Source organism: Mixophyes fleayi, chromosome 12 (assembly GCF_038048845.1).
Source record: "Mixophyes fleayi isolate aMixFle1 chromosome 12, aMixFle1.hap1, whole genome shotgun sequence".
Lineage (NCBI taxonomy): Eukaryota > Metazoa > Chordata > Amphibia > Anura > Limnodynastidae > Mixophyes > Mixophyes fleayi.
Window position 1 is genome coordinate 76,115,418 of NC_134413.1, and position 26,790 is coordinate 76,142,207.

General features: G+C 43.4%; 1 protein-coding gene across 10 annotated transcripts in view; it reads right to left on the bottom strand.

Annotated features, from left to right (window-relative positions):
• LOC142109107 (uncharacterized) overlaps positions 1-26,790 on the bottom strand; it is a 125,297-nt gene that overhangs the window by 62,029 nt on the left and 36,478 nt on the right. For 6 of the 10 annotated variants that reach the window (XR_012680284.1, XR_012680283.1, XR_012680285.1 and 3 more), the window contains exons 4-6: positions 2,948-3,139; positions 2,131-2,231; positions 847-970 (exon numbers count right to left, since the gene is read on the bottom strand). The exons of 1 other annotated variant lie outside the window; for it this stretch is intronic. Coding sequence is in view for 2 of the 9 variants with exons in the window: in XM_075193152.1 (XP_075049253.1) it covers positions 884-970; positions 2,131-2,231; positions 2,948-3,139; positions 7,268-7,588; positions 11,008-11,053 (747 nt within the window). In the remaining 7 variants the exon portion in view is untranslated. Of the gene's footprint in view, positions 1-846; positions 971-2,130; positions 2,232-2,947; positions 3,140-7,267; positions 7,589-11,007; positions 11,078-11,166; positions 11,300-21,035; positions 22,596-26,790 lie in introns of those variants that run through there. 3 more of the 10 variants (XM_075193152.1, XM_075193153.1, XR_012680278.1) reach the window with 3 other exon arrangements.

A 26,790-nucleotide genomic window follows, 5' to 3' on the forward strand; every position in this document is an offset into this window, starting at 1 on the left:
AATGTTTGCAAATGATCTATAATGGATGGAAACGCATAAATGTCACAACAAGCTTTATACGTTTTTCCATAATTTAATTCACTTTAGATAATTTCTGAAAATACATTTTCTATTGCTATTAAGTCCTCTGTACACTATAATGTTCCCATTATCGTATCTCCCAAGTGTCCCGATTCCAGCGCGACAGTTCCCGAATTCAAGTGGACTGTCCCGCTGGAATCGGGACACTTGGGAGGTATGCCCACAGAAATGTTACAGAGAACTCCCGGTATGGATTTCGGGGCCAAGACGAGCTTCGACAAAATGGCCGTCACAGTGTGCAGAGACAGAGTAACTGGAGGCGGAGCTGCCTCTGATCAGCTAGTGACAGGGGAGTCTCTATGCAAATGAGGGATGGATGGTACTATCGTTACGTTGTGACCAGCACATGTCGTATGCCCAAATGACCAGATCAAACCTCCCCCATATATACACAGAACAGCTGCATACCTCCCGAGCTGCCACAGGGGCGGGGCTTTCACTAGTGGGCGTGGCTTATGTTATCCCTCTTTCGGGACTCTAAATGTTGGGAGGTATCGATCATGGTTACAGCCAGTTTTCCAAAAAAATCTAGCTGTCTGAGAAACTGTATGTGCTGTTTGCACGCTGTACACATGACAATGTCCGTCAGCGCTTCTTATGTAACACATTTACAAGTTACATGTTTCTCTATTATATACAAAGCATGTACTAGACATTATAGACAGAGGTGGTCATAGGATAAATGATGACACACCCAAATCTAAAACTGTAGTTTTGGGCAGAGTACGGGGAAGGGTGTATATTTAAGAAGAAAAACTCACTTACCAGAGCCATCTAGATCCTACTGTTCCCCTCATACCACCTAAGGCAGCAGTACCAGTTTCATCATTATTTCCTGAAACTGTTGATCTTTGGATGTATGTGATCTTCCTAGTGGAATCATATTTTTCTACAAGGAGACAAATTGCATGTTAAATATAATCTCCTCAAACATTTCTAAAGTGTTCTAGGCATAAAGTTAATTTAAAGGAACTATTAAAAACGTAACTATTATCCTTTAACCCACCATCATCCCCCCAATACCTTATCTCTGCTTCCACTCGGAGATTTGCATCACCGAGAGGGGCAGCTGAAATAACACAGTCTCCACATAGGAATCAGACGCACATCTCATGGGAGTAGCTGACCTGGGAATTACCTGCCCTCTTCCAAATAGTAAAATAAAATAGTCTGAACATTTGAAAAAAATCCAAAAATCCAAATGCTAGTGCCTCTCCCCCTATTCTCTTTGGGGTAGTACGATACCTAATGGATTGTGCTCTGTATGTCGTTTTATCTTTCTGTGGATGTCTGATCAGCAGCTGCAACTGGGTTTAACTTCTGCCCGTGTACCTAATTAGGCTTGCGGGTTGCACCAGAAGGAGGATACCAGCACAGGTCATAACAACTTCTACAGACTGTTTCGTCATTCACACAGTAGGAAGTGGTACTAATGTGTCAGTGTGCTCACAGCAACCTGACGTCAGTGGTAATGAAATTGTTTAGCAAATTTACTTTGATAGGAATAATACAGATGTTTCCTGAGAATGAAGAACCACTCAATTCTCCCCATTAAGGACAGAGGATGCTGGAACGTTGCTGAATTCCCCCGGAACACTGGCAGAAGTGAATGAACCAGTGATCAGAATGTTCACAATCTGCCCTGATACTCTCTCCTTCCCCTGTTCTAGCGTTGTGTCAGTGGCTCAGCACCGCTGTAATTGCAACAGAAAGACGCAGCCACAAATGTGGAAATTCTATGCAAAACATTTCCTGTACTACGACAGCTGTAATAGGACAAGGAATTGGAACAAATAAATATTCGGTAACACATAGAGCCTCTCAGCACACCTATGTGAACTGCTAGTTGGCGGACGTTTAAGTGGACGGCGCAGAAGAAGCAGCTTTGTGCAGCACCTAGAACATACTTCCTCTATGTGACTATTATTATTCACATATATTACACATCACTTGTGTATTATATAATTATATCGGCTCATGCTTCCAAGGAGAAACAAAAAAACACTGAGACTGACATAAAAAACAAGTTTGATATAAAGTTATACATACTATCTTATATCCCAGCATGATCAGGGCAATTACCACCAGCACCACGGTGAGGATCAAGACCCCCAATATTACCCCAACACGGCTCCTGTCTGTCTTGCCATCTGAAATAAGAGATTTAAGAACATGTAATTTATTTAAAAAAGAGGGAACATCAAATAAAAAATAGATCACAGACATAACAGTTTCCACAGTAAATTTATAGGATAATCCCTGGAAGACGACCAAAACCAAATTGTACTAAAAATCACCATCACCATCTATATTCCCTACCACACACACACACTATTGTCCATTTTTATCAGAATCCAATCAATCTACCAGTATGTTTTTTGGATTGTGGGAGGAAACCGGAGCACCCGGAGGAAACCCACGCAGATACGGGGAGAACACACAAACTTCACACAGATAAGGCCGTGGTCCGGAATTGAACTCATGACCCCAGCGCTGTGAGGCAGTTACATTTCTTGCACTTGATACTTCATATAGACAAACATTACAGGGACCAATCTTGTAAACCGGACTCTGTCCTGTGTCATCAGGATGAGGATGTGTCTACAACGTTTGGGGTTTGTGTTGTACTGATTGTTATGTTTAGGACACGTTTTACTTTGAATGAGCCTGTGCCTTTCTCAGCGAAGTGATTTTAATTTCATGTAATGAACTGAAATGTAAGACTACAGGGTCTTAGAGAGAGATATTTTATATAGTACATTAGTTTGTCTTAAGAGCTTTTATATAGGGTATATAAAACGTCATGAACCTCCATTAATAGAGGGTTTGGCCTCATGATAACCCTGACACAGAATATCTCTATTACCTTCTCTGCAGGATTCCTCCAGGACACATCTGCTGCAGTCTGACGTCCATGTAACACAGGAGCAGATCCCTGGGTCATACAGCTCAGTTATATCACAGGTGAGAATCACATCTGATCCATTTATCCTGCAGGACACACTGCAGGGATCCGGAATGGAGGCCTCAGTGAGTACATTATTATCTGGTATCTTGGCTGCATAGAACAACATATACAGAGTGTGTTAATTAAAGGGTCACAGCAAATCATTATTTATTTCCTATGAGAAATTAAAATCTATGCAGAATTTGAAAACAGTTCACTGTACAAAAACAGTGAGTGCAATTTAATTAACGTGGAACAAAATAATCAATTAAAAGGGAATATCCCAGGTACATCTCCAAATATTACCTACCTAGGTTCTGATGTTCAGGCTAATCGGAGGTCCCTTAGGGCTAGATTTACTAAACTGCAGGTTTGAAAAAGCGGAGATGTTGCCTATAGCAACCAATCAGATTTTAGCTGTCATTTTGTAGATGACATGATGATGTCACACCCGGCATTCAGTCAGTCTGGAGCAATGGAGCAGAGAGGAGGGATGCCGGTGCCGCGATCACGTGAGTATGTTTTTTTTTTTTTATTTTAACTACCCTGCTCCCCCCACCAACGACCATGAAAAAAAAAAAAAAAGAGAAAAAAATGTTTTGTTTTTTTTTAAAAAAATTTTTTAATCCAGAGTAGGCAACCGCCCATCTGTTTCAATTTTGAAAATCCCCCCAGACTCAATATTGCAATCCAATTTTTACCCTATATCCACTACTATCCTTTATTTTAAATTAACGGTCGTATCCCTGGATACACCTTTCCGCTAAAAATTTGTCTAACCCTTTCTTAAACATATCTATTGAATCTGCCATCACAACCTTCCCTGGCAATGAATTCCATATCTTGACTGCCCTTACTGTAAAGAACCCCTTCCTTTGCTGGTTGTGAAATTTCCTCTCCTCTAACCTCAGGGGATGACCACGTGTCCTGTGTATGGTCCTTGGGGTAAAAAGTTCCCATGAAAGCTCTCTTCTATTGACCCCTAATGTATTTGTACATAGTAATCATATCCCCTCTTAGACGCCTCTTTTCTACATTAAACATGCCTAAACTGGCTAACCTTTCCTCATAACTTAATGACTCCATACCCTTTATCAATTTTGTCGCCCTTCTCTGAACCCTTTCTAGTTCCAAATTATCTTTTTTATAAAGTGGTGCCCAGAACAATACTGCATATTCAAGATGAGGTCTTACCAACGATTTATAAAGTGGCAAAATTACACTGTCTTCCCTTGCATCTATGCCCCTTTTTATGCATGCCAATACTTTGTTTGCCCTTGCAGCTGCTGCTTGACATTGAGCACTATTGCTAAGTCTGTCTACGAGCACTCCCAAATCCTTTTCCATTATAGATTCTCCCAAATTAATTCCATTTAATTTATAGATTGCGTTCTTGTTTTTAATCCCTGAATGCATAACCTTACATTTATCTGTGTTAAACCTTATATTCCATTTAGCCGCCCAATCCTCCAGTTTATTTAAGTCCCTCTGTAGAGAAGCTACATCTTGCTCTGATTTTATTACCTTACAGAGTTTAGTGTCATCTGCAAAAATAGAAACTTTACTCTCTAAACCATCACCAAGGTCATTAATAAATATATTAAAAAGGAGTGGTCCCAGCACGGAACCTTGAGGTACTCCACTTAAGACCTTTGACCAATTAGAAAATGTTCCATTTATCACAACTCTCTGTTCCCTATTCTCTAACCAGTTTTCGATCCAAGTACAAATTTTGATTCCTAGACCCAGTTCCCTTATTTTGTAAACCAACCTTTTGTGTGGCACTGTATCAAAGGCCTTTGCAAAATCTAAGTAGACCACATCTACTGTCCTGCCCTGGTCTAAGTTCCCACTAACTTCCTCGTAGAAACTAATTAGATTAGTTTGACATGACCTATCCCTCACAAATCCATGTTGATTCCCACTAATAATTTTATTGCGTACCAAGTAATCCTGAATACTGTCCCTTAAAATACCTTCCAGTAGTTTCCCCACTATTGATGTCAGGCTTACAGGTCTATAATTCTCTGGTTGTGATCTCGTCCTCTTTTTAAACAACGGCACCACATCTGCTATTCGCCAATCCCTTGGTACTGAGCCTGATGAGATTGAATCTCTGAAAATTAAGAATAACGGTCTAGCTATTTCCGAGTTTAACTCCATAAGGACCCTTGGGTGTATGCCATCTGGACCTGGAGCTTTATTTATCTTAATATTCTTCAGTCGCCTTTGAACTTCTTCCTCTGAAACCAAGTATTAATTAATGGCATGGTTTTATTTCCATTTTTATGTATTACTTCTACCATTTGTTCCTCTCTGGTAAATACTGAAGAAAAGAACATGTTTAATATCTCTGCTTTTTCCTTAGTATCATTTATCAATTCACCCATCTCACTTCTTAGGGGTCCTATATTATCTTTTTTAATCCTTTTGCCATTTATATACTTAAAAAACTTTTTCAGTACTCCAATCAATGTCCGGATAATTAAAATCCCCCATAATTAAAATTTGACCTAGTTGTGTAGCCTTTTCAATTTGCTGTAGAAGTTGGGCTTCCTCAATCGTACTTATATCTGGCGGTTTATAGCATATCCCTATCAGCAACTTCTCTGAACTTTTTCCTCCGCTGGATATTTCCACCCACAATGCCTCTATATTATCACCAATATTCTCGTATATAACTTCCTGAATACTTGGTTTTAATTCTGGCTTAATATAAAGACATACTCCTCCTCCCCTTTTATTTACCCTATCCCTCCTGAAGAGAGAATAGCCTTCCAAGTTGACTGCCCAGTCATGTGTATCATCCCACCAGGTCTCAGGAATACCTATAATATCATACTGCTCATTCATTGCTACTAGTTCTAACTCCCCCATTTTACCTGTCAGGCTTCTTGCATTTGCAAGCATACACTTAAGTCTATTGCCTCCCTTAGGTATTTCTTTTTGCTTTAAAAAAGGCCGCTCCTTATCGGCTATGCTTCCCTTTCCCCCCTCTCCACCCCCTTTACTCTTGTTAAATTCCTCCTTACTACTCTCAATGTTTATCCCATAAATACTTGCTTGCCCCTCCCCCCCGGAGCCTAGTTTAAAATCTCCTCCAACCTTCTAACCATCCTCTCCCCTAGCACTGCAGCCCCCTCCTCATTCAGGTGCAATCCATCACGACAATAAAGATGGCAACTGACCGAGAAATCAGCCCAGTGCTCTAAGAATCCAAAACCCTCCTTCCTACACCAATCTTTTAGCCACGCATTAACCTCCCTAATCTCCCGCTGCCTCCCTGGACTAGCGCGTGGCACAGGTAGTATTTCCGAAAATACTACCTTGGATGTCCTTGCCTTAAGTTTGCGACCTATGTCCCTGAAATCATTCTTTAGGACACCCCTTCTTCCTCTAACTCGGTCATTGGTGCCAACATGCACCAAAACCGCTGGGTCATTCCCAGCCCCTCCCAACAATCTGTCCACCCGATCCGCAATATGCCGAGCCCGAGCACCCGGGAGACAACACACTGTTCGGCATGCACAGTCCCGGTAACAGATTGCCCTATCTACCTGCCTAATAATTGAATCCCCTACCACCACAATCTGCCTGGGCCCCTGAGTAACTTTGGTCCCCTCTGTGCTGGAGAGACCATTCCCCTGGTTGCTAGAGGAAGCAGTGTCATCCAACTCTACCAATTCTGAACTGCCTTCCACATGTACTGTTTTACTGTATCTTCTCTGCGGAACCTTTATGTTGTATATGAAGTAAAACAGAAGAACTAAAATCATCCAAAACAGCAGAGTATGGAATCGGTTTAAAATAATAATTGGTGGAGTCTGTCGATGTTTAACCAGCCACCTGTCTTATTGGGTATTTAGAAGAATATAAGAAGGTGCTTGAGGTAGACAAGGCCATGCAAATAAAATATAAACATTTCATTTACTGACTAAAAGGCATAACTATATATATCGTGGCTTCAGTTATGTGTGGGAAAGGTAGTGCACAATTACCTCCCGTGTTATAAATTTTACGTCTACCAACGTCAGTGCTGCTGGATTTTGTAAAGATATTTTTTTAAAACTTACTAAAGTACATTTCATGGTTCTCTATCAGGACTATTTCCTCTGAAACACTCCCTGTGTCCTGGACATCTGCTGCCCCCCCCCCCCCCACTCCCACTCACTGCAGCCCAGCTTCATATCTATCTTGGATCATACTATTTATTATATTATATAGGTTAAAATAACTCACCGAAAATTATTCGATACAGCTGACCATGCGTTTCTCCATCGGATAACTCTATATCAGCTCTGTACAGTCCTTGGTCTTCCAGCGTTACATTAATTATGGTTAACGAAGCATCGTTAGAACTGCGCAGTCTTCCTTTATAACGAGATTCTCGTATATCCACATTTCCGTCCGGTGTTGTTGTAGCAAAATGGATAACGTCAGCTGTGATCCACGAGACATCTCTGATTTTGTTATTTAACCAAATTGCTTTTACTTCCAGAGTCACACGTCCTCCCTCTGTTACATATATGCTCCGTTCACTGGATGTCTCGGATAACACATCTGACAATGTAAACGTTCCATTATTGACACAAAAGAACATTCTGTACATTGAGTTCTAGATACGGTGCAGCGTCCTCATAATATGGTTATTACATACACAGTAAATGTTACAGGTGTCGTGTAGAACCCAGACATTGTATAGAACATATGTACAGAGCTCCCACGCTCAGCTCTCTTCAGCCTACAGACCATTCAGCACCCAAAGCACCAGTCACAATGATTCAATCTCACTTTTCATTGGGGACGTCTTTATTTGAAGTGTCAAAACTTGATCTTGTTAGCTGTTGTATATGTAATGGGAGAATAATAAATTTGCCATATTAAGAGGAAAAAAAAAAGTTTGGATCTCAATTAGGCCAGAAACATTTAGCCTCTCTATAATAGTCCAAATTCCTTTAGCCTGGTGTAGATTCTAGTTCATTTTACAAAAGGGGGAAACTAACAGTAAGAAAAAAGAATGAAGATAGGACTGTAAAAATAGAAGCATACAGTGCATTATCAACAATCACAATTAAAGCTGGGTACACAATTATGCAATCACAAGTTAACCCGTGCATGATACTCATGCATTCTAGTCAAATCAAGCTACTTAAGGTCTTAAAAAGTTTCTTGTCATGCATTTGGCCTAGCCCAGGCCTCCTCAGGGGAAGAGCGTTACTTCCCGACGCAAGCGCCCTTTTTAATGTGTGTTCATGAGGTAAAATTACCTCACGAAAATGAGTTTGACCCCTCAACTCGTAAATTTAGCCTTTACTACCCCTCCCATGGGGGGAAGGGGGGATGATGGAAGTTAACGGACCTCACTATTCTAATTTTTTTGTCAAATAATGTCAGTATACCAAATTTCAGGTCAATTGGATGAGCCCTTTCTGAGAAAATAGTTTTTTACACACACACACACACCCACCCCCCCCCGCTAGACTTTTACTTTTATAATATTAGATAATGCTAAGAATTTAGTAGGTCAGTGTATAACTCCGCCCAGCAGGTGGCGCTGCAGCTTGTTTTTTTTTTTTTCACACACACAGACTAACACACGCCACTAGGCTTGTTATATATATATATATATATATATGATACTTAAAGTGCAATTTCTGTAACGATTTCACCCACGACTGAAAGTCCCGATCCATGTGTACACACCTACACAATTGACCTTCAGATTTGTGATCCTCATCTCATAACCATCTGCTGAAAAGATGGTGACTCTGTACACTCTACAGATATCTGCCTACGCTGCTGGTGGTCAGTGCGTGCACACTTCCACATTTGACATCATTCCATCGTTGATCATGATTTTTAGGAAGTTTAGAAAACCAAATCAACAGAAGTGATGTGTTTCGGTATGATAAAATACAATCGTGTTTAATTATCGCACAAATCTGCGATAATTACTCTGTGACTATAACAATGCTCTCGTGCCTAAATCGTGATATATGAATAACATGTGTCACTGTCAATTTATCATTATGTTGAATTACCGATAATGATATCCTCCTCTTCGAAATATAAAACGACGAAGATTAGAGAAGTGAAAACTTGTCTTAACTCAATGAAGATTTTTTGGGGCACATCCAGTCTGTGCATAATATAATTATCACTAGGGCACAGTAGTGGCCCTACTGTGCAGCAAGGGGCCAATGAACTTTGAGGTTTGATCTGGCTGAAGCAGCACGTTATGAGCAGGAGACCGGAACCTGGAGGACTCTTTGCTAACTTTACAGTCTATTAAGGCCATAGGCAAACCGAGGGGGGGGGGGTTTCCTAGTGCCTGGAAACCCCTGCTGCTGTCATCTCACTACGGAATCCTGGAAACTCGCAAGCAGCAATCAATAAACGGGCAGCAATACCTTCTACACCAGGCTAGTACGTGGTAGGTAACAATAAACACGTCCTTAATTTAAAATCCAGCTTTCTTCACCCACCTCCCCACCAATGTTTATATAAAATGCTTAACGGCTGATAACCTTTCCTTACATTATACTCTTATCGTTTTAACCATAACCATAATAAAGACACGACAACTTAAATGTGGGGAAAGTAACACGGGATTTATTGCAGGTATGGTGGTGGAGAAGGAGCAGTCCGAGTCGACATCCGCCAGGCCAACCAGGATGCCCCAAGCCTTCCAGGGGGCATCCGCAAATGGGGGACAACCACACACCCCAAGGTGCACATATCTACCTAAACGGGGCTACCGCCCCGGGCACTACAGAACCCTCCCCTTTTCTAGGCTAACGGAAGCAACCACAAGTCAACCCGGTCGGGAAGTACTTGTACCAAGACTAATAGCCTATTCCATTTGAAAACAGGTGGGTTAAGCGTGCCCGATACCGTCATGTGCCCTTACCACTGGCCGTCGACTCTACTGCGATTTCCGGGCCACTGCTCCTCCAAGATAACCACCACCGCCAAACTGTACCGGTACAGGATCACTGCAGATGACCATCTTTATTGTTCCATAGGGAGGGAGGGTGGGCAACGCCCAGCAGTCTAAGAGAGTGATTCTTCTCCGCCCATTCCATATATAACCTCCGTAACTCCTCCCCATGACTCATCCGGACGTCATGAGCAGACCACACAAATTAACCCCCAGAGTACCAATACAGTTCAATACAGCCTTAATTTTTATTATCCTTCGAGCTTAGATACAGCCCTCTGTTCTTATACCCGTCTGAAACTCAGCTCTATTTGGCTTTTTAAAAAGCTCACGGCAATCTCTGTCACTCATTTAGTTTTCATGAAAATCACAACTGTACGGTAGAAGCTATAAGCGACCGCCCAAGTATGACTCACTGTCTTCAGCCTGTACCATGGGAATATGTTTAAGATTAATAAGATTAAAACCTTACTACATTGTTCTTTCATGTTTCCTTTTTTACTTTGGTGAAGAAATGTTCTCCAATATATTTTAAAATTAATTTCAGTTTATGCCTCTAAATATCACAATTTTGCTCCCTCCAAAACCCTACGCCCTATGCTGCAGCCTAGTCAGCCTATTGGATAATCAGGCCCTGAGCAAAATTAACAAAAGGTGAATTTGTATGACCTCAGAGCCCCCCGGGCTCCATACAGAAGTTACCCTGTGACGACAACCCCGGGGTAGTGCGATCAGACTTATACCCTTGCTGTTCTGTATTTGCTCTGTATCCGTACAGATATTCAGAGAGGACAGAGAGACAAACTGGAAAACCGTTCAAGATGTAAAAGCCAAGCCGGATTCATGCCAAGTTCTTCCACTCCAGATCATATCTACAACCTTTACACACTGATGAAGAATCACATACACAACAAATACAGTCAAACGCAGAAGCTAAGAAATTACTTCAGCCAACATAGGAAATGAGGGTAAACTAGTGAGTCCACAGCAGGTATATAGTTACAGTACAGAGATTCTGGCATTGCACCAAGTAACTCACAGTTTTGTAGGGAAAGGAACACGAACCAGAGGATGATTCTGTCCATGTTCCTCTATCTGCATCAGCTGAACTGAAAAAAACGAAACAAAGACACATTCAAATACAGCTGTAGATACGGAAAGAAGACAAGCTATTACATAATACCCATACGAATCATACCATGGATTTCCCGAAAACTTATATTCAGATGTCCTTGGTTGGAACGGTGCTGGGTGTCTGCTGCTGCTGTCAGTTTAGGAATTTATCGGAGTACGGTCTTGTTGATTCCTGTGTGACGAGTCAGGATTGGAGTAGAGACAGTTCTGTGGTTTTCTCCTCTGGGGGCACATTTATCAATATTCACATAAAGTGAAAAGTAGTTTTCAATCCTTATCGCAATGATAAGGATTGAACTACTTCTCACATTTATGTACAGCCCTGCACAGAAACAGCAGTTCCGAAAAACTGCTGTTTCAGTGATAAAAAAAAAAATCATACTTACCCCCCTCTTCGGAAGCGCTGTCTTCGGGTCTTCTCTTCACTCTTCAATTGCGCATGTCCAGTTCCAAGAACTGGACATGCGCACACAGATCCCCTCTCTGTCTCTGCAACGATAGTTGTAGAGAGAGAGCGCTGAGTGACAGGGAGGGATCATGTGATCCCTCCACACATGCGCTGTCCAGCTCTGCTCTCCGGAGCAGAGCTGACAGAATTAGATTTCCTCAATTCGGATGATGTACGCCAGCCTCAGCTGGTACATTAACATGACAAGTTACCGAAAAAAATGTTTTTTCGGGACTTGTTAGAGTGCGGCCAGGAGCAGTCACCATTCTGTTGAATGGTGACTGCTCCCAAAAAACGAAGAGGAATGCAAAGCAGCAGATATCCATGATATCTGCTGCGATGCCCCCTAATAAATTTGTGGAGGACACTGTGGGACCTTAATGACCCGTTAAAAGCACTATCGTGCTTTATTAAATATGCCCCCTGTAACGTACAGCACTTCTGTTACTGACTAACACAGCAATGGCTGAGCACACAAGAGCAGGACACGTCTCATCCACACACTACATAGCAGACATCAGCCGGCTCAGGGAACAACAGACTGAGGATTGTCTACTCACAACAGCACAAAGCTGTACCCAGCTAAGCCCCCAAACCAACAGCAGCCGCAGAGCGACGTGACCAACACCAGACAACCGCTACAGATCCCACCAACCAGATCTTTTTGCACTTCAAGGATAACTGATACAATTTTCACATTTGGAAGATTTCTGCGATCAGAAACACTGCCGCCTATTGCGGTAAGTAATCTCTACTCATATTACTGCACACTTCTACAGGGAGTGAGGAAAAACACGCATTTCAGCAGAGTGTATTTTCTGAGACACCGCACTGAATTGAATCTGCTCCATAGAGTGAGAAAATCCAGTGGGAGGCAGCAACAGCGCACCATACCATACCAGTGCACACAGTCTACAACCTCTGCTACTGAACCCTGGAATAAAGTCTCAGATTTGTAGCAATATTTCTCTTAGCAAATTCATCTGCATCACTTGTTCCCTCTACACTTTCAGGTCATCCAGATTAGAAACAGCTGTTAGATCCTTTATATTGTGGACATTTTTGTACATGAAAATTGCCTTGTGTATTTAAACAGCATAATGAAAATCTATGTGATTTAAATAAGTTGTAGATTGCATTTTTTCAGCGTATATCTAACATTTTCTTACGCAAGGAGTCGTGCTTTTCGTTGATCGTCAATGCTAAATGCATGAAGAGAGAGTGAATATGACATGGAAATCTACAACAGAAGACAGGAGGTGTTTCCATAGTGTAGATTAAAACCGTATGTGTTATATACCAGTCAGGTGCCCCAGTATAACCAGTAGCCATGTTACATACCAGTCAGGCACACCAGTAGCCATGTTACATACCAGTCAGGTTCCCCCGTATACCCAGTAGCCATGTTACATACAAGTCCCAGTATACCCAGTAGCCGTGTTACATACCAGTCAGGTTCCCCAGTATACCCAGTAGCCGTGTTGCATACAAGTCCCAGTATGACCAGTAGCTGCGTTACACGAAAATGAATGAGGATAATGTGTTCCAATGTATAAGACTGTTACTTGTACGGGAGAGACTGCAGCTTTCCCCTGTAATAACCAGCAGCACATTATCAGCCAGTCACGTGGGGAGTGCGGGAACTAACTGTGTCTCATCACTTCCTTTATTAATTACATACATGTCCCACCTTGTTCTGTGTGTATATGTCCCAAACCTCTGTATGTGAAAATAAATAAATAAATAAATATATACACCTGTGTGTACGATACTGGTGGTATAAGCTGAAGCCCAATAGCCGAGTAGATATCCAGAGAGTAGTCAGACGTTTTCCGGGTCGGTGTACAAGCGGATAGTCACAGATGCAGGTAGAGGAGCAGGGAGCAGGAGGTGAGCAAGCAGAATACTCACGCATATGTCTGAACCAGAAAGTGCCATTTATAGGCCCAAACAGGAAACCGGATTCAAGATGGTTTCTCCTTGATTCCAAACTGGCCATCTTGGATAAGGGCAAATCTGAGGGCAACTTTGCAAATACAGAGACCTCTAGTTGTCGGAGGTGCAAATCTCAAAGTAATTCCTTACACAGTTGTAGTGTACTGTATAATATTATACATATATATCTTCGTTACACAAAGAGAAAAATCTCTCTCCCATAAAGGAGGCACTCTAAGTTCAAAATTTTAATGTAATAAATCATTTTATTCAATTCATTAAAACAACCATGAGTGAAATATAAATAGATAGTAGAAAAGTGAAAATAAAGTATGAAAATGTGATTAAAAACAAAAGTAATTTTCACCGTACAGCCATGTCAGGTGTTGTTCAAAATATACATATTCCATGTTCCATTAAAGTGTATCACAACAACTTGACTCTCATGTAGTTATTTTTACAATTTTTTATTTCTTTTTATTTTATTATTATTGTAAACTACACAATACATACCTTAATCCCCTGTTTATACCTGTAATACCCAATTTATACAAAACATATTGACTATAGGTCTAGGTATCTTGATTAGCCAATAGGTTAATAAATGTGCCTCCTCTCTAATAATAAATAAAATGGAATCTATAGTGGGCTGTGAACTCTCACTACAATACTCATGCGTCTAATCCTCACGATTAGATACTAAATAGATACAAAAACGGCCAACTGCAATATAATGCTGTATAGTAACAATGACAAGTGAAGCCCTAAGCGGAACGTCCTTAAACTCAGGGATAGGGACAACAAATGGTACCTGCAGCTTTAAGGTTCAAGGTAACTCCTCTCCTGTAGCCAACCAATGGGCTGGGGGGGGGGGGGGGGGACGCCCTGGAGAGGTTATACGCCGGCCACAGGCATGTGGAGGCCTCATTGCCCGGCTGGAAAAACCCACCGCACCCACCCTAGATGTTAGGTGTCATGATATGTCATTAACCTTTTGCTTTCAGATTGTGGCAGGAAGGCAAATGTGGTGAGTCGGCAACCGGTCACACGGTGCTACCGCTGATTGGCCAAATGGCACTACCCTCTTCGAAGCACCTTGGCTCTTGGTTCATTAAACAGAACTCCTTGGAATGCTCTGTACGGGCAGGACACTGCGAGCCAAGAGGGGGGACAGGTAAACTGAAGCCAGATTTAGCACCGGCCAATCGTAAACGGAGTCGTCCTGGGACCAGTGGTTAGTGCCTCAGGGCCACACTGTTTGGTAAGTTTTGACTAGGGATGAGCGCACTCGGATTTATGAAATCCGAGCCCACCCGAACGTTGCCGATCCGAGTCGGATCCAAGACAGATCCGGGTATTGGCGCCAAATTCAAATCTGAAACTGAGGCTCTGACTCATAATCCCGTTGTCGGATCTCGCGATACTCGGATCCTATAAATTCCCCGCTAGTCGCCGCCATCTTCACTCGGGCATTGATCAGGGTAGAGGGAGGGTGTGTTAGGTGGTCCTCTGTCCTGGTAGATCTCGTGCTGTGCTGTGCTGTGCTGTGCTGTGCTGTTTAGTTCTGTGCTGTGCTGTGCTGTGCTGTGTTCTGCAGTATCAGTCCAGTGGTGCTGTGTGCTGTGCTCTGTCCTTCTGAGGTCAGTGGTGCTGCTGGGTCCTGTGCTGTGTCCTGTTCAGTCCAGTGGTGCTGTGTCCTGTGCTCTGTGCTTCTAAGGGCATAGTTATTTCCCCAATATTCCCCTGTGTTTAAAAAAATAAAAAAAAGTTATTTAAAAAAATACCAAAAACTAATTTAATTTTTTTTAATTACCACAAAATTTGCACAACCAATCCAGCAGTATAAGCCCATTGGTACTGCAATATTACCAAGTTCACACATTCAGCAGTAAAAGTCCAGTGGTACTGCAATATTACAAAGTTTACACATTCTGCAGTATCAGTCCAGTGGTGCTGTGTGCTGTGCTCTGTCCTGCTGAGTTCCGTAGTGCTGCTGGGTCCTGTGCCGTGTCCTGTTCAGTCCAGTGGTGCTGTGTCCTGTGCTTCTAAGGGCATAGTTATTTCCCCATTATTCCCAAGTTTTTAAAAAATTAAAAAAAAAAGTAAAAAAAAAATTACTATTAAAAATTAAAAAAAATAAATATATAATTATAACCAAATTTGCAAAACCAATCCAGCAGTATAAGTCCATTGGTACTGCAATATTACAAAGTTCACACATTCTGCAGTATCAGTCCAGTGGTGCTGTGTCCTGTGCTCTGTCCTGCTGAGTTCCGTAGTGCTGCTGGGTCCTGTGCCGTGTCCTGTTCAGTCCAGTGGTGCTGTGTCCTGTGCTCTGTGCTTCTAAGGGCATAGTTATTTCCCCATTATTCCCAAGTTTTTAAAAAATAAAAAAAAATTAAAAAAAAAAAAAAAATTAAAAAAAAAAAAAAATATATATAATAATTATAACCAAATTTGCAAAACCAATCCAGCAGTATAAGTCCATTGGTACTGCAATATTACAAAGTTCACACATTCTGCAGTATCAGTCCAGTGGTGCTGTGTCCTGTGCTCTGTCCTGCTGAGTTCCGTAGTGCTGCTGGGTCCTGTGCCGTGTCCTGTTCAGTCCAGTGGTGCTGTGTCCTGTGCTCTGTGCTTCTAAGGGCATAGTTATTTCCCCATTATTCCCAAGTTTTTAAAAAATAAAAAAAAAGTAAAAAAAAATAAAAAATTTAAAAAAAAAAAAATATATAATAATTATAACCAAATTTGCAAAACCAATACAGCAGTATAAGTCCATTGGTACTGCAATATTACCAAGTTCACACATTCTGCAGTATCTTGGAGACCAAAAATTTGGAGGATAAAGTAGGGAAAGATCAAGACCCACTTCCTCCTAATGCTGAAGCTGCTGCCACTAGTCATGACATAGACGATGAAATGCCATCAACGTCGTCTTCCAAGCCCGATGCCCAATCTCGTAGTACCGGGCATGTAAAATCCAAAAAGCCCAAGTTAAGAAAAAGTAGCAAAAAGAGAAACTTAAAATCATCTGAGGAGAAACGTAAAGTTGCCAATATGCCATTTACGACACGGAGTGGCAAGGAACAGCTTAGGCCCTGGCCCGTGTTCATGACTAGTGGTTCAGCTTCACCCACGGATCTTAGCCCTCCTCCTCCTCCCCCCCCTACAAAAAATTGAAGAGCGTTATGCTGTCAGCAACAAAACAGCAAACAACTCTGCCTTCTAAAGAGAAATTATCACAAATCCACAAGGCGAGTCCAAGGATGTTGGTGGTTGTCAAGCCTGACCTTCCCATCACTGTACGGGAAGAGGTGGCTCGGGAGGAGGCTATTGATGATGTAGCTGGCGCTGTGGAGGAACTTGATGATGAGGATGGTGATGTGGTTATTGTAAATGAGGCACCAGGGGGGGAAACAGCTGCTGTCCATGGGATGAAAAAGCCCATCGTCATGCCTGGTCAGAAGACCAAAAAATGCACCTCTTCGGTCTGGAGTTATTTTTATCCAAATCCAGACAACCAATGTATGGCCATATGTAGCTTATGTAAAGCTCAAATAAGCAGGGGTAAGGATCTTGCCCACCTAGGAACATCCTCCCTTATACGTCACCTGAATAACCTTCATAGTTCAGTGGTTAGTTCAGGAACTGGGGCTAGGACCCTCATCGGTACAGGGACACCTAAATCCCGTGGTCCAGTTGGATACACACCAGCAACACCCTCCTCGTCAACTTCCTCCACAATCTCCATCAGATTCAGTCCTGCAGCCCAAGTCAGCAGCCAGACTGAGTCCTCCTCAATACGGGATTCATCCGAGGAATCCTGCAGCGGTACGCCTACTACTGCCACTGCTGCTGTTGCTGCTGTTATTCGGTCATCTTCCCAGAGGGGAAGTCGTAAGACCGCTAAGTCTTTCACAAAACAATTGACCGTCCAACAGTCGTTTGCCATGACCACAAAATACGATAGTAGTCACCCTATTGCAAAGCGTATAACTGCGGCTGTAACTGCAATGTTGGTGTTAGACGTGCGCCCGGTGTCCGCCATCAGTGGAGTGGGATTTAGAGGGTTGATGGAGGTATTGTGTCCCCGGTACCAAATCCCGTCGAGATTCCACTTCACTAGGCAGGCGATACCAAAAATGTACAGAGAAGTACGATCAAGTGTCCTCAGTGCTCTAAAAAATGCGGTTGTACCCACTGTCCACTTAACCACGGACATGTGGACAAGTGGTTCTGGGCAAACGAAGGACTATATGACTGTGACAGCCCACTGAGTAGATGCATCCCCTTCCGCAGCAACAGCAACAGCTGCATCAGTAGCAGCAACTACAAAATGGCGGCTCGTGCAAAGGCAGGCAACATTGTGTATTACAGGCTTTAATAAGAGGCACAACGCTGACAACATATTAGAGAAAATGAGGGAAATTATCTCCCAGTGGCTTACCCCACTTAGACTCTCATGGGGATTTGTGGTGTCAGACAATGCCAGTAACTGTCCATTGCACGAATATTTGCAACAGGGACAATTTTAGGGTTAAGAAAGTCAACTAATAACACTTCGACGCTGTCTGTCTTTATAAACACTACACTTGGAAGTTGGAGGAGGTATTGTGGCCCCGGCACCAAATTTACTACCGGGGCCACTCCACTGTGCAGTCCATATTTAGGTGTATCAGATATTAAACAACGGTGACAGTTGATGCCCAATTTTTTAATTATATTGTGGCCTCGGTACCAAATTGTGTACCGGGGCCACCACACTACGCAGTCCATACCCTTTTTTGGTGGAATTCTGACACGTGGAGGGTTTTTGAATTATATTGTGGCCTCGGTACCAAATTGTGTACCGGGGCCACCACACTACGCAGTCCAGATACTTGTTTGGTGGAATTCAGAGCAGTTGAGGGTTTTATTATTATATTGTGGGGACCACTCTATCTATACCACACTACAACTCTATACCACTCTATTTAATACTTTAATTCTATTTAATACTTTAATTCTATTTAATACTTTAATTCTATTACTAATTACCATAAAGAGGAACTGCAGCTTCTATTTAATACTTTAATTCTATTAGTAGTTACCATAAAGAGGAACAAAATAAACCAATTTTACCAAAAGTATAATATGACTTAGACTTACAAACACTACACTTGAAAGATGGTGCCTTTAAATGAAAAAGTCAGTCTTCATTGCACGACTATGTGCAACAGGGACAGTTTTTTGGTTTACAAAGTCAACCAATAACACTTCGACCCTGTCTGTCTTTAACATACTTGTTGGGATCTCAATGACGAATTGTCTGTACCATGTTTGGAGGAGGTATTGTGGCCCCGGTATCAAATTGGGTACCGGGGCCACCCCACTACGCAGTCCAGATACTTGTTTGGTTGAATTCAGACCAGTTGAGGGTGTATTTATTTTATTGTGGCCCCGGCACCAAATTTACTACCGGGGCCACTCCACTGTGCAGTCCATATTTAGGTGTATCATATATTAAACAACGATGACAGTTGATGCCCAATTTTTTAATTATATTGTGGCCTCGGTACCAAATTGTGTACCGGGGCCACCACACTACGCAGTCCATACCCTTTTTTGGTGGAATTCTGACACGTGGAGGGTTTTTTAATTATATTGTGTCCTCGGTACCAAATTGTGTACCGGGGCCACCACACTACGCAGTCAAGATAGATAGATGCGTATCATAGATAAAGTACATTCAGTGGTGTGGGGCAAATTGAAAAATATTCAAAATGCACTGACATTATCAAAAACAAGAGGTTGTCACACGCTAAAACTCCAACATGTATATGATGGAGAGGATGGAGGAGCAGCCGTATGTGTAGTGTAATGCAGACCTGTTGAAGGTTTTTTATATATTTTATTGTGGTGCCCAGTGCCCACTCCTCTAGGCAGTCCAGGTACATTTATTGGTGCGAATCATAAAAGTTCAGGGTTTTTAATATATATTGTGGTGACCCACTCCTCTACGCAGTCCAGGTACATTTATTGGTGCGATTCATAAAAGTTCAGGGTTTTTAATATATATTGTGGTGACCCACTCCTCTACGCAGTCCAGGTACATATATTGGTGCGATTCATAAAAGTTCAGGGTTTTTAATATATATTGTGGTGACCCACTCCTCTACGCAGTCCAGGTACATTTATTGGTGCGAATCAAACAAGTTGATGGTTTTCTTATTATATATATTGTGGTGACCCACTCCTCTACGCAGTCCAGGTACATTTATTGGTGCGAATCATAAAAGTTCAGGGTTTATAATATATTGTGGTGACCCACTCCTCTACGCAGTCCAGAAAGATACCTTGTTGCAACGTTTTGGACTAATAACTATATTGTGAGGTGTTCAGAATACACTGTAAATTAGTGGAAATGCTTGTTATTGATTGTTATTGAGGTTAATAATAGCCTAGGAGTGAAAATAAGCCCAAAAACTTGATTTTTAAACTTTTTATGTTTTTTAAAAAAAAATCCGAATCCAAAACCTTAAATCCGAACCGAGACCTTTCGTCAAGTGTTTTGCGAGACAAATCCGAACCCCAAAAATAACGAAAATCCGGATCCAAAACACAAAACACGAGACCTCAAAAGTCGCCGGTGCACATCCCTAGTTTTGACACACTCGGGGTCACCTCACCATCTTTGCCTTCTCCACCACCGAGTATAAAAGCTAAGCCAATTATAATCCAATGAATAAATCATAACGTTAATTAGTGAAATTTAACAGTTGTACGCGTCTTTATTCATAAAGGTATGTTGTATGGTTTAAATAAGTCACAAAGGGTAAGGTAACAGAGGTTAGGACTCTTCAATCTGCAGTTTATGTATAATATTGGAACAAATTGTGTCTCATATTCCTTCTAGTAAAATGTTCTCTTTATGAATCAGCAATAGGTTTTCCTATTACACAATGAGGAATGACTCATTTAGACACTCTGCACAAAGCAGGGTCCAACTTAATCAATGAGATATTAACTGTATAACCAGCTGCCTAGTATTAGCGCTCAGTATCTCAAACTGCTGGCAAATAAATTGATATACAACACGTAATTTATAGCTCTGTCATCTCCAATTAAGACAGTGCCGTGCCGTTATACTGATACCCTGTATAGCTATGAGCCTCAGATATATACTTCATATGTGTTACATTTAAAGGACACTCAATAGAGATATATTAAGCACCCCTCGACCTAAGATTTGTGTCCTATTCTATAGTCCTTCATTTGGAGCGCTCTATACTCTTAAGCAAAAAGTTCAGCTACATGAAATATAACACGGCAGCGAGTCAGACTGCTTTATTTATCTCGTCAAACGATCCACTCCTAACCTGTAAGTTAACACTGTACAGGTGGATTTTTTTTTTTTTTTGATCAAAATATGAACTAATACCTCATGTTTTCATTTTGCTAGACACACACAGATATGCAGTTACTGTGGTTTTCATGCTCGAACTCTGTCTTTGTAAACTATGTGATGGATATTATAAATAAAGTTCTTAAAGAAAGAGAAGTCTTACCCTCTCTCTCCTAATCCTCCTTCAATTCGTTTCAGCCGCCTGTCCAAGTCGCTCTACCTTATCTGTAATTGCAGACAAAGTTCTAAAATATGGAGGGTGATATTTCAAATACAATTAAACTATTAAGCAGCAAAGCAGCTAGTAGCCAGTATTTGCCATCAGAGTGCATTATATGGGTGGTATCTAATAATTCTGTCAATTGTTACCCCTTGTATTGCAACATATTACCATGGAGTCAAAATTCAGCAGGACGATGTATTTTTTTTACAAACTGGTAATCTCACCTATATAGGTTTTCTATTTCCTGCTATGTTATTTCATGGTTTATAGACAACTAAAGTATTGTTGGATAACATGATCCCCAAACCTCTGGCCTTTTTCCATAGGTGAAGGTTCAGGATCATCATCTCACTTTCCTCCAAACAAATCTCCACCTCCTCCTCTATAGGCTCCACCTTCATGATGGAGATGTAATTAAATATTGCACACAGAGCAATTATACCGCACACAACATTCGGTGCATACATCAGTCCGCTCAAGGCACCAAAAACGGGCTTTGAGGAGCCCAAATGTTTGGTCCACGACTGATCTGGAGGATGCATGTGCTGAATTATATGTCAATTGTTGCTCTGTGTGCAGAAGTTATAGACGATTGGGGAGCTGAGGTCACAGAGCTTAAGCGATGTCTTCTGCAAGAAGACCAAACACATTTTTGCTAAAGGGGTGACATTATTTAATTTGCATCTATAATTGTGGCGTAAGATTTTGAATTGCAATCTGTTCTTTTTAGAAAAACAATAAAAGTTACCCCAGTACAGCATAGAATATTAAAGTACTACACTTTGCCTTTGCACACCTAGCAGAGCTGAATTGATAAAGCAGTATTTCCGCTAACTTTTCTTACATGTGGTGTGACTAATGATAACATAGTTTTATTGTTTTGCTTGTTGACATCAGCGACACTCCTAATGCTGATACCGTGTGATAAGAGAAAGCTCGATCCCATACATGGAGCAATGTTGCGGCAACGGGGCTCTATGTACAGTAAATATTACAGGATATAATTAAAGCACAAACCATATCAAAATAACATGAACAATAATGTTACAGAGTAATATGTAGAGTTATTACATTACACACTTACCCAACAGCCACCCCTATTCCCCATTCCACTCAGATATTATGCCATAATGCTGGATACCACACAGGGGCGGGCTGGGCAGGGGGACATATGCCCCCAGGCCAGACAGAAATTATTTATTTTGGGCCGGTGGATTGACCGGTGGCTGGCCCCTCCTCCAGGACCAGCCACCTTTCATATTAGCTGCGGATCCTCCTGATCCGTTCCCCTCCCCCACCTATCTGTGAGAGCCTAGATGTCACATGGGACATGCACCACATGACAGGTGCTGTCCCATGTGAGAAGTTCTGCAGACAGCGCGTGGAGGGAGCAAGGTGAGTGTGGGGGGGAAAGTGAAGTATGTGCCCCAGTGTGCTGATATAGTGTGTGCCCCAGTGTGCTGATATAGTGTGTGCCCCAGTGTGCTGATATAGTGTGTGCCCCAGTGTGCTGATATAGTGTGTGCCCCAGTGTGCTGACATAGTGTGTGCCCCAGTGTGCTGACATAGTGTGTGCCCCAGTGTGCTGATATAGTGTGTGCCCAGTGTGCTGATATAGTGTGTGCCCCAGTGTGCTGACATAGTGTGTGCCCCAGTGTGCTGACATAGTGTGTGCCCCAGTGTGCTGATATAGTATGTGCCCCAGTGTGCTGACATAGTGTGTGCCCCAGTGTGCTGACATAGTGTGTGTGCCTCAGTGTGCTGATATAGTGTGTGCCCCAGTGTGCTGATATAGTGTGTGCCCCAGTGTGCTGATATAGTGTGTGCCCCAGTGTGCTGATATAGTGTGTGCCCCAGTGTGCTGACATAGTGTGTGTGCCCAGTGTGCTGATATAGTGTGTGCCCCAGTGTGCTGATATAGTGTGTGTGCCCAGTGTGCTGATATAGTGTGTGTGCCCAGTGTGCTGATATAGTGTGTGTGCCCAGTGTGCTGATATAGTGTGTGTGCCCAGTGTGCTGATATAGTGTGTGCCCCAATGTGCTGATATAGTGTGTGCCCCAGTGTGCTGACATAGTGTGTGCCCCAGTGTGCTGATATAGTGTGTGCCCCAGTGTGCTGATATAGTGTGTGCCCAGTGTGCTGATATAGTGTGTGCCCCAGTGTGCTGACATAGTGTGTGCCCAGTGTGCTGATATAGTGTGTGCCCCAGTGTGCTGATATAGTGTGTGCCCCAGTGTGCTGATATAGTGTGTGCCCCAGTGTGCTGATATAGTGTGTGCCCCGGTGTGCTGACATAGTGTGTGCCCAGTGTGCTGATATAGTGTGTGTACCCAGTGTGCTGATATAGTGTGTGCCCCAGTGTGCTGACATAGTGTGTGCCCCAGTGTGCTGACATAGTGTGTGCCCCAGTGTGCTGACATAGTGTGTGCCCCAGTGTGCTGATATAGTGTGTGCCCCAGTGTGCTGATATAGTGTGTGCCCCAGTGTGCTGATATAGTGTGTGCCCCAGTGTGCTGATATAGTGTGTGCCCCAGTGTGCTGACATAGTGCGTGCCCCAGTGTGCTGATATAGTGTGTGAACCAGTGTGCTGATATAGTGCGTGCCCCAGTGTGCTGATATAGTGTGTGAACCAGTGTGCTGATATAGTGTGTGCCCCAGTGTGCTGATATAGTGTGTGCCCCAGTGTGCTGACATAGTGTGTGCCCCAGTGTGCTGATATAGTGTGTGCCCCAGTGTGCTGACATAGTGTGTGCCCCAGTGTGCTGACATAGTGTGTGCCCCAGTGTGCTGACATAGTGTGTGCCCCGGTGTGCTGACATAGTGTGTGTGCCCAGTGTGCTGATATAGTGTGTGCCCCAGTGTGCTGACATAGTGTGTGCCCCAGTGTGCTGACATAGTGTGTGCCCCAGTGTGCTGATATAGTGTGTGCCCCAGTGTGCTGATATAGTGTGTGCCCCAGTGTGCTGACATAGTGTGTGCCCCAGTGTGCTGACATAGTGTGTGCCCCAGTGTGCTGATATAGTGTGTGCCCCAGTGTGCTGATATAGTGTGTGCCCCAGTGTGCTGATATAGTGTGTGCCCCAGTGTGCTGATATAGTGTGTGCCCCAGTGTGCTGATATAGTGTGTGCCCCAGTGTGCTGATATAGTGTGTGCCCCAGTGTGCTGATATAGTGTGTGCCCCAGTGTGCTGATATAGTGTGTGCCCCAGTGTGCTGATATAGTGTGTGCCCCAGTGTGCTGACATAGTGTGTGCCCCAGTGTGCTGACATAGTGTGTGCCCCAGTGTGCTGATATAGTGTGTGCCCCAGTGTGCTGATATAGTGTGTGCCCCAGTGTGCTGACATAGTGTGTGCCCCAGTGTGCTGACATAGTGTGTGCCCCAGTGTGCTGACATAGTGTGTGCCCCAGTGTGCTGATATAGTGTGTGCCCCAGTGTGCTGATATAGTGTGTGCCCCAGTGTGCTGATATAGTGTGTGCCCCAGTGTGCTGATATAGTGTGTGCCCCAGTGTGCTGACATAGTGTGTGCCCCAGTGTGCTGACATAGTGTGTGCCCCAGTGTGCTGACATAGTGTGTGCCCCAGTGTGCTGATATAGTGTGTGCCCCAGTGTGCTGATATAGTGTGTGCCCCAGTGTGCTGACATAGTGTGTGCCCCAGTGTGCTGACATAGTGTGTGCCCAGTGTGCTGATATAGTGTGTGTGCCCCAGTGTGCTGACATAGTGTGTGCCCCAGTGTGCTGACATAGTGTGTGCCCCAGTGTGCTGATATAGTGTGTGCCCCAGTGTGCTGATATAGTGTGTGTGCCCAGTGTGCTGATATAGTGTGAGCCAGTGTGCTGACATAGTGTGTGCCCCAGTGTGCTGATAGTGTGTGCCCCAGTGTGCTGATATAGTGTGTGCCCCAGTGTGCTGATATAGTGTGTGCCCCAGTGTGCTGACATAGTGTGTGCCCCAGTGTGCTGACATAGTGTGTGCCCAGTGTGCTGATATAGTGTGTGCCCCAGTGTGCTGATATAGTGTGAGCCAGTGTGCTGACATAGTGTGTGCCCCAGTGTGCTGATATAGTGTGTGCCCCAGTGTGCTGATATAGTGTGTGCCCCAGTGTGCTGACATAGTGTGTGCCCCAGTGTGCTGACATAGTGTGTGCCCAGTGTGCTGACATAGTGTGTGCCCCGGTGTGCTGACATAGTGTGTGCCCCGGTGTGCTGACATAGTGTGTGCCCCAGTGTGCTGACATAGTGTGTGCCCAGTGTGCTGATATAGTGTGTGCCCCAGTGTGCTGATATAGTGTGTGCCCCAGTGTGCTGACATAGTGTGTGCCCCAGTGTGCTGATATAGTGTGTGCCCCAGTGTGCTGATATAGTGTGTGCCCCAGTGTGCTGATATAGTGTGTGCCCCAGTGTGCTGACATAGTGTGTGCCCCAGTGTGCTGACATAGTGTGTGCCCCAGTGTGCTGACATAGTGTGTGCCCAGTGTGCTGATATAGTGTGTGCCCAGTGTGCTGACATAGTGTGTGCCCCAGTGTGCTGATATAGTGTGTGCCCCAGTGTGCTGACATAGTGTGTGCCCCAGTGTGCTGACATAGTGTGTGCCCCAGTGTGCTGATATAGTGTGTGCCCCAGTGTGCTGATATAGTGTGTGCCCCAGTGTGCTGACATAGTGTGTGCCCCAGTGTGCTGACATAGTGTGTGCCCCAGTGTGCTGACATAGTGTGTGCCCCAGTGTGCTGACATAGTGTGTGCCCCAGTGTGCTGACATAGTGTGTGCCCCAGTGTGCTGACAGTGTCTGCCCCAGTGCAGGGCTGCCAAGAGGAATTCAGGGCCCCGGTACAACAAATTCATGGGCCCCTCCCTTATAGTCGAGCATGCAAAAAACAATTTCAGGGGTGTGGTCATGCATTTGGGGGCGTGGCAAATGCACCATTGGGGCGTGGCTAACAACAAAATCACTAGGCTCTCAATTTGCCGGAGCGTCACATATGTCCAAGCACTCCTGACTTTCAGGACATCTAGCACCACAGTGTGTACAGAAAGAGTTCAGTCTTGGCCTGCGCCCACTGGGCTCACCAAACATTGGCATTGTCCCTACTAGAATCACAACATTTCACACACTATGCTGCTCTCTCCTACCTGTTCTTCTCACTTTTACCACATGTGGCTGCTGGTTTCTTTAGTTGCGGCTTGTCTGGATCCAGGAATGTTGGAGGACCCATTTCGAAAAAAAAAAATGGCTACATTTAGAAAATTACAGCCAGCCACGGCGTTAAATCAATAGCACCCACGATTAATAATTATGCCTTATACGTGAGTATGGTTTCTTTTTTTTTTTTTGTTCTAGTTCCCCCCACCAATGATCTTGATGGACATAGTGTGTGCCCCAGTGTGCTGATATAGTGTGTGCCCCAGTGTGCTGATATAGTGTGTGCCCCAGTGTGCTAATTTAGTGTGCGCCCGTGTGCTGATATAGTGTGTGAGCCAGTGTGTTAATATAGTGTGTTGGTGGGAGTAAGTGTGTTACTATAGTGTATGTGTGAGAGTGAGGTCCTGTGGGTTAATATAGCCTGTGTGTGTGAGTGGGTGCCAGTGTGTTAATATAGTGTATGTGGGAAGGAAGGTGGGGGGGAGGTCTAAATATAGTGTGGCAGGTAGGCTATTTAAGTGCAGGTTGGGGCTAAAATTGGTAGGGTTAT